This window comes from Echinops telfairi, unplaced genomic scaffold (assembly GCF_000313985.2).
Source record: "Echinops telfairi isolate 266 unplaced genomic scaffold, ASM31398v2 ScPeMD7_4;HRSCAF=17, whole genome shotgun sequence".
In the NCBI taxonomy this organism is placed as follows: Eukaryota; Metazoa; Chordata; class Mammalia; order Afrosoricida; family Tenrecidae; genus Echinops; species Echinops telfairi.
The window spans coordinates 9784720-9791641 of NW_022103900.1; the positions used below are offsets into that span (position 1 = coordinate 9784720).

General features: G+C 37.3%; 1 protein-coding gene across 1 annotated transcript in view; it reads left to right on the forward strand.

Annotated features, from left to right (window-relative positions):
• The window catches only part of SLC38A11 (solute carrier family 38 member 11), a 57134-nt gene that overhangs the window by 18512 nt on the left and 31700 nt on the right, over positions 1-6922 (forward strand). The window contains exon 5 of the mRNA XM_004703783.3: positions 375-454. Coding sequence (XP_004703840.1) covers positions 375-454 — 80 coding nt within the window. The remainder of the gene's footprint in view (positions 1-374; positions 455-6922) is intronic.

The following is a 6922-nucleotide window of genomic DNA, read 5'->3' on the forward strand; positions in this document are numbered from 1 at the left end:
GAGAGAACGTGTGTGAGTGTGTGTGTGTGTGTGTGTGTGTGTGTGTGTAAAAGATAGAGACGGGAGCATCTGTTATAGAAAAAGTGCAAGTCACCCCTTGTCTATTCTAAGCAGAAAGCCACTAAAACTTGACATCCAAGTTGCAAGATTACAATTGTTTTCTTATTTTTTGGCAGGGGGCAGGAACTAAGGTTCTGATGTGATATGAGGTTATATGCTGGAGATTATCAACACAAATTCATAAGAAAAAATACTAATTTGTTGAATTATAAAATCTATTAATAAATCCGTATCATGTAATTAATGAAGGGTCAAGTATTTTAAATAAGATCATCTATTTTCAATTGACAGTATCTTTCTATCTTCTTTTGCAGATATCATTTATTTCCACCATTTTAACAACTCTGATTCTCGGAATTGTAATGGCAAGGGCAGCTTCCTTGGGTCCACACATGTAAGTTTTATTTTTGCGTTTGTTGGTCTTCAATATAAACCTTCACGAAGACACTTAGATAGCATTATAAACGCAGGGATATAAAGTAATTGTATCAGATCCATCATTGTTCCTTAGCACTTGACAAAATGAAGTGAAATAATTGTAGCTTTGAAGACTTGAACTTTGCAGATGGACCTTGTTTATTTGATAAGATTAAAACCAAGTTTACTTATTATTTTAGTGGCCAGCCCTGAGAATTAGGATAAAGCAGAGAGGTCTTGAAAATTGAGAAATGGGGAAAAAAAGAAAAAGAAAATTGAGAAATGGGTATAAAGCAGCGTGCAAGAGGGAAAGTGGTAGGAGGATGGAATTTCTATATCTCCCCTGGAAATGGGATTCTTTCGTAATAAAATGTTACTGGTTTAGGCCTAAATACATGTAAATCACACTATGGATATTATTCTCCAATAATCTAAATGCATTGTTTTTTACTATGTTTTAAGTATATTTCAATACTCTTCTAAGGCCCCTACTGGTATTGAGTCAATTCCAACTCATAAAGAGGCTCAGAGGATGTAAATCTGTCAGGAAGCAGTTAGCTCCATTGGTCTCGCACAGAGTGACTCGTGGGTTTGAATTGCCAAGCTTACCATTAGCAGTTCTAAGCTTACCCAACAGTGTCACCAAGGGTCTCTTCTAAGATTCACCTCATTGCCATCAGTTCATCACAACTCATAGTGGCTCTGGAGGACATAGACTGTGTGGGTTTTGAGACTGTAACTCTTTACAAGAGTAGGAAGCCTCATTTTTCTTCTGAGGAGTGACTGGTGGTTTTGAACTGCTGACCTTGCAGTTGGCACCCCATCACATAACCCACTAGGCCACCAAGGCTCCCCCTTCTAAGAGTATATTCTTTAATTATTTGTGTTAAAACATTTTCATTTGTAAATTGATAGTGATAGCTGACAGCAGTATTTGCTTGTTCTTAATACCATTATTTGGCCAAATAAAATGTTTACAATTTGTTATTGGCACTCTGTCCTTTTTTTAAAGTGTGGGCACAACTGATCAAAACTCTAGCTTTCACACATTTATTATAAATCAACCAAATAAGGACTGGACAGGCTTGAGAAAATGCTGAAATGACACTAGCTGAAAATGATTCTAAGCACACAATACATATTTTCTGAGTACATATATTAATCATGATGGAATGTTCATGGTACCTTAAATATTTTCTCTATCCTAAATAAGACAAGTCAAGTTCACTCACGACATAATTTCTGGAACAGTGCCAGCGACATGAGAGTCATCAATGAATGGTTCCTATGTGAGGAAAACTAGGCACATAGCTATACTTGATCCTGCAGTTCCCAAATTGATTGTTGTTATGCAAATTGTGTCATTGTTTGCTGTATATACTTATGCCAAACTAATTAATTTACCAGGAAAATATCCAAAATACATGTAAAGATCATTTAGAAGTAAATTTGAAATATCTAGTCTATTTGAACTTGAAATGGCCTTTCCCTTAAAAAAAACTATTTTAAAAGTATACAAATAGAGCAAAGTTAAATATCTGTCATATTCATGTTAATTTATATCCTCAACTAACTTGACCCTTTCATCCTGGCCCTTAGGGTCTTGTTATTGCATCTGGTTCCCTCTGGTGGAGACACGCGTCCTTTCTTTGAGCACAAGTTTACCGCGTGCCTGTTTTCGGCAACTTTCTGTGCCTTGGGCTGGAAAGGTTTGAGTCTGTACTGGTTTACCCAAAGCTGCAATTGTTCACAACCAAAGTAGGTAGAAGGGACTTAATTTTTTTAAAGCAAAGTAGAGTATCAAGGAGGGACAAGGACAGGGGCAGAGCCCAAGAAACCTGCACTTAATGGTCCAGATCCAAGAGCGCTTTTTGCACAAGACAAATATGATCTGGATATTATAGAAGATGTGTAGTATTTTTCCAGATAGACCCTGTGGTAAAAGGCAAGGCAGCCATGGGAAAGCTAAACACTAAAGCACAGAGACAACATATGTACAAATATGCTGGACACAATGGATGTAGGTGTGGACTGTGATAAGGGCTGTACAAGCCCCCAATAAAAGGAGTAAAAGAATTATGTAAACCAAAAAAAAAAAGCACAGAAGCATGTATTCAGTTCTATTATTAATGTTTACTTTGGTGGTACTGTTGGGTAAGCGATGGGCCACACCAGTCAGTCTGTGGAAGAGAGATAAGACTGTCTGCCCCCCTAAAAATGTACAGTTTTGGAAACCCTATATCATATTGTTATGATTAGAATTCCTTAATAGCAATGCGATTGATTTGATTTGGGAGTAGATCTCTGGTTATTAAATGCTGAATTCACAGTAGCCAAAAGCTAATTAAAGAAGGAGCCCTGATGGCATAGTGGGTTATGCCTGGGCTGCTAACAACAAGGTCACCAGCCACTCCATGGAAGAAAGACGAGGCTTTCTACTCCCATGAAGAGTTACAGAAACTCACAGGGGCAATTCTACCCTGTAGGTTACCACGAGTCATCATTAAGCGGCTGGCAGAGAGAGAGAGCAGTTAATAGGTGTCCTGAAAAGAATACAATATGTAATGAGATTTGGCAATAATTTTGATTGTATAAGACCAAACTATTTTCATTGAAGCATTTTCTAAATGAAAAATGATTCTGGGAAATAATTCATTAGTTTTAATTTTTAAAAAGCTTTATAAATATGGTTCATTTAGTGCAAATAAAGCGACACTGAAGACAAAAAAACAAATAAGCTGAAAGAGTGAGGTAGATAAATTAATCATGAGTTGTGCTCCAGTAGAAAAAAATTAAAGCACTCAAAGCAATGGTTTCCAATGCTTAGTTGACATTAGAATCACCTGGGTTACTTAAAAATAAAATCATCTATGGAGTTTCTGCCAGCATTGATCTAGGGGTCAGCTACGACCCACGTGTGCAAAAAGGTTAAAGAGCCTCTTGGTTTCAAAAAATTAAAATCATAAGTATACATTTTTAATTTACACCTTGTTTCTAATATTGGGTAATGATATGTTTCTAATATTAAACAAGGAGATATTTTTGGTTATAGTAGTTTGATTATTTTATATAATTCATTCTCCACTCATTTTGGGGGAATATCTTCAATATACAGAATGCTTTGTGAGCAATTATCATGGACACAAGAGATATAGAATATCTCTGTTAATTGGGGTTTCTAGTTTACTGGAAAAGACAAAGCTGTACAGATGCTGACCATAGAAGGCAGCATTTCTTGATACAAAGGAAAGAGGAAGAGGAGTCTCTTCCTGGTGGGTTAAAAGAATGAATTTTATAACCAGAGTCCTTTACTTCTGTTACAAACAGAACGTGGCTTGTATCTGCTCGCCCTTCCTCTCTGGTGATACGTTTTCTCTGAGACTGAAATTTTCTAATAACAGGAATTGTTTATGTAACCCTTTCAGTATTTAAATGTTAAATGGACTTAAAAAATACCGTGCCATCTTTTATCTGTTTGAATACTACTATAAACAACTTCTGTTTGTTCACATGCACGATCGCATTAATCAAATCCCATGATCATTGGTTGGCATAGTAGCTAGTCAGGCAGGCTGCTTTCTGAAAATACGACAGCCATGAATGCTTCTAATACATAACACATGAGAAATTCAATAACCCACATGTATTTTTCTTCATTTTTGTTCCAATGGATGATCAGAAAAGCTGGATTTTTCATAGAGCTTTTAAAGTGGCATTTGATAAAGAGCTCTAAACCCACTATCAGGAAAGAGGACTGTCTGTGACGGCTACTGGTATTGACCTTGTTACTATGGAAACACCTTTTATTGGTTGTGCTTTAAAAAGAAAGCACACAATTCAATTTCCTTTTCCATAACTCACAGCTCCATGAATCCTGCTTCTTGATATGACTTCAAATATCTCACGGCCCAATAACTTTCTCTTTTTGGAAATAATGTTCAGTTTTATTGTATTTTCTAACCTTTTGCTTTCTAAAAACTGAAGTGGCAAGGCAATTTAATTGCTTTGCAGAAAGTGTGCTAGTCTAAAAACGCAATAACACAGCTCTCCCCTTTTTTCTAATATCTTCCCAACTAGAATCTGATGCATTACCATTGTGAAAGCCTTCATTCTGTGCCTTATTAGTATTCAATACTTTATATTCAGAAAGGAAATAATAGCACCATACTCCAAATTTATAACAATTTTAACTTTAGCTGATATATCTTTTATTCTATTTTAGTCATTAATGTGGTATTCTAAGCACAATTCTAAAATGTGTGTATGCTTTTGAATAATATTTATGCATAGAAGTGTGTCTTCCTCAAGAATCTCAATACATATTTTTTATACTTTATCTCTTTAATCTTGAAATAATGTAATTTTTATGCTATCCATAAAAAGGAACCAAAAGGGATTAAAGACATGGTCATAAAAATTAGTAAAGCCAGAAGAATGGTGAAAGGAATGATAAATTGTATCAAATACTAGTTAATAGATTATTTGTTCAAGTGTAAGTTGTTGCACTTTTTGTTTTAAATGGCAATAGTCACAGAACCTAAACCAGCTGAACAATAACAACCACTACCCTGTTTCCCCGAAAATAAGACAGGGTCTTATGTTAATTTTTGCTCCCAAAGATGCGGTAGGTCTTATTTTCAGGGGATGTCTTATTTTTCCATGAAGAAGAATACGGTACACATTTATTGTTTATTGTTTTATTAAAAGAGACCTCGCACTTCCTGTCTGCTCCGGCTGCGCTGTGGCCAACAGTGAGCTGTGCGGCGGTGCCCTCCGCTGGTCCAGAGTCCAGAGTTATGGTAGCTTCGGGGAGCCTTATTTTCAGGGGATGCCTTATATCTCAGCGAGAGGCAAAACTGTAAGTAGGTCCTATTTTCAGGGGATGTCTTACTTTCAGGGAAACAGGGTATCGACTCATACAGTCAAGTAGTTCAAGGTCAGGTCTGTCATCAAGTACTGTGAATTTAAGAAGTCAATCAGTGAGACAATTTGTCATTCATTCATCCCTTGACACATTTTCCTATTTTAGCTCTAGATTCTGAAAGACTTTTCTCTTGTGTTGGCAAGATGCATGTTGTCTGCTAGTCATCTGGGCCCAAGCAATAAAAAGAAAGAGAACTTTTTTAAGGGTTCCTCAAACCTCATAGCCATATTAAATCTAGTTGACTCTAATGAGGACCCATGACCATCCTGACTCCGTAATTGCAGCTGGTGTTGGAGAAAACAACAGAGGCAACCCCACTAAGCACAAGACTTTCTCTGATGCCCACAGAAGGGAAGGCTGCTGATGTCTAGTGAAAACAGTAGATATCCATTCCAGGTGACAGGGACCTTCACGCACTTACATCATATATGGTATATGGGATAGCTGAAGACAGGTTACAAAGAATTAAGAAGTGAGTGACCAATAGAGAAAGGACTTGGGCCCCTAGGACTGTTTTAGGAGAATGTCAATGAATGGAAGTAGCCTGACATGATTGTAGTTTGAGGAAACAAAAGCACTAAAAATACTTTTGCTCTAGGAAATAATGAGCACATTGTAGACGAAGATAAAAGACAGAACTGAAAATCACCCACAAGATCTTGAAAGGGAAGGAGTTCGGATCTAGTTAGGGGGTAATCCTTAGAAAGAAGGTGGTGTGCTCCTTCCTCTCAATGGGAGAGGAACATGCAGAAGGAAAGAGGAAGGAAAAAAGTCCGAGGACCGTTGGAAGAAAACATTCACACCCAGGAACTTCTAGTTTTTTCAGAGTTGAGGTCGTTATCCAGAGGAGGATAGGCGGTGTAAATACACTTGAAAATGTGTGATTTAAATGTTGTGTTTTCTCTAGGGGAAGTGAGAAGGGATCAACACAGATATTTTTAATGATGATATTTGTTAAATTCAGTAGCTCTGGTGGCATAATGGTTACATGCTAGGCTGCTAACTCTATGGTCAGCAGTTTGAAACCACCAGCCGCTCCTCAGGAGAAAGATGGGATTTCTACTCCCATAGAGAGTTACAGTCTTGAGAATCCACAGGTGTTGGTCTGCCTTCTCCTATAGGGTCACTGTCAGGGAAAATTGACTTAGTGGCAGTGATTTTGAGGTTTTTAAATTTTTTTATTTGTTAAATTATCACTTTTCTTTTATGTATTTTCTTAAAATGTATTTATTTTGTTTTCTTATTGTTGTTGTTAGCTCCACAAGAATAGAGCCTGCCATTTGGACATCCACTTATGGAAGGGTCGTGGGGAGGAGACGAGCCAGTCAGGGTGCAGTGTAGCAATAATGAAACATACAACTTTCCTCTAGTTCCTAAATGCTTAGTCCCTTCCCCCATCATGATCCCAATTCTACCTTACAAATCTGGCTGGACCAGAGGATGTACACTGGTACAGATAGGATATGGAAACACAGGGAATTCAAGACAGATGATTCCTTCAGGGCCAGTGGTGAGAGTGGC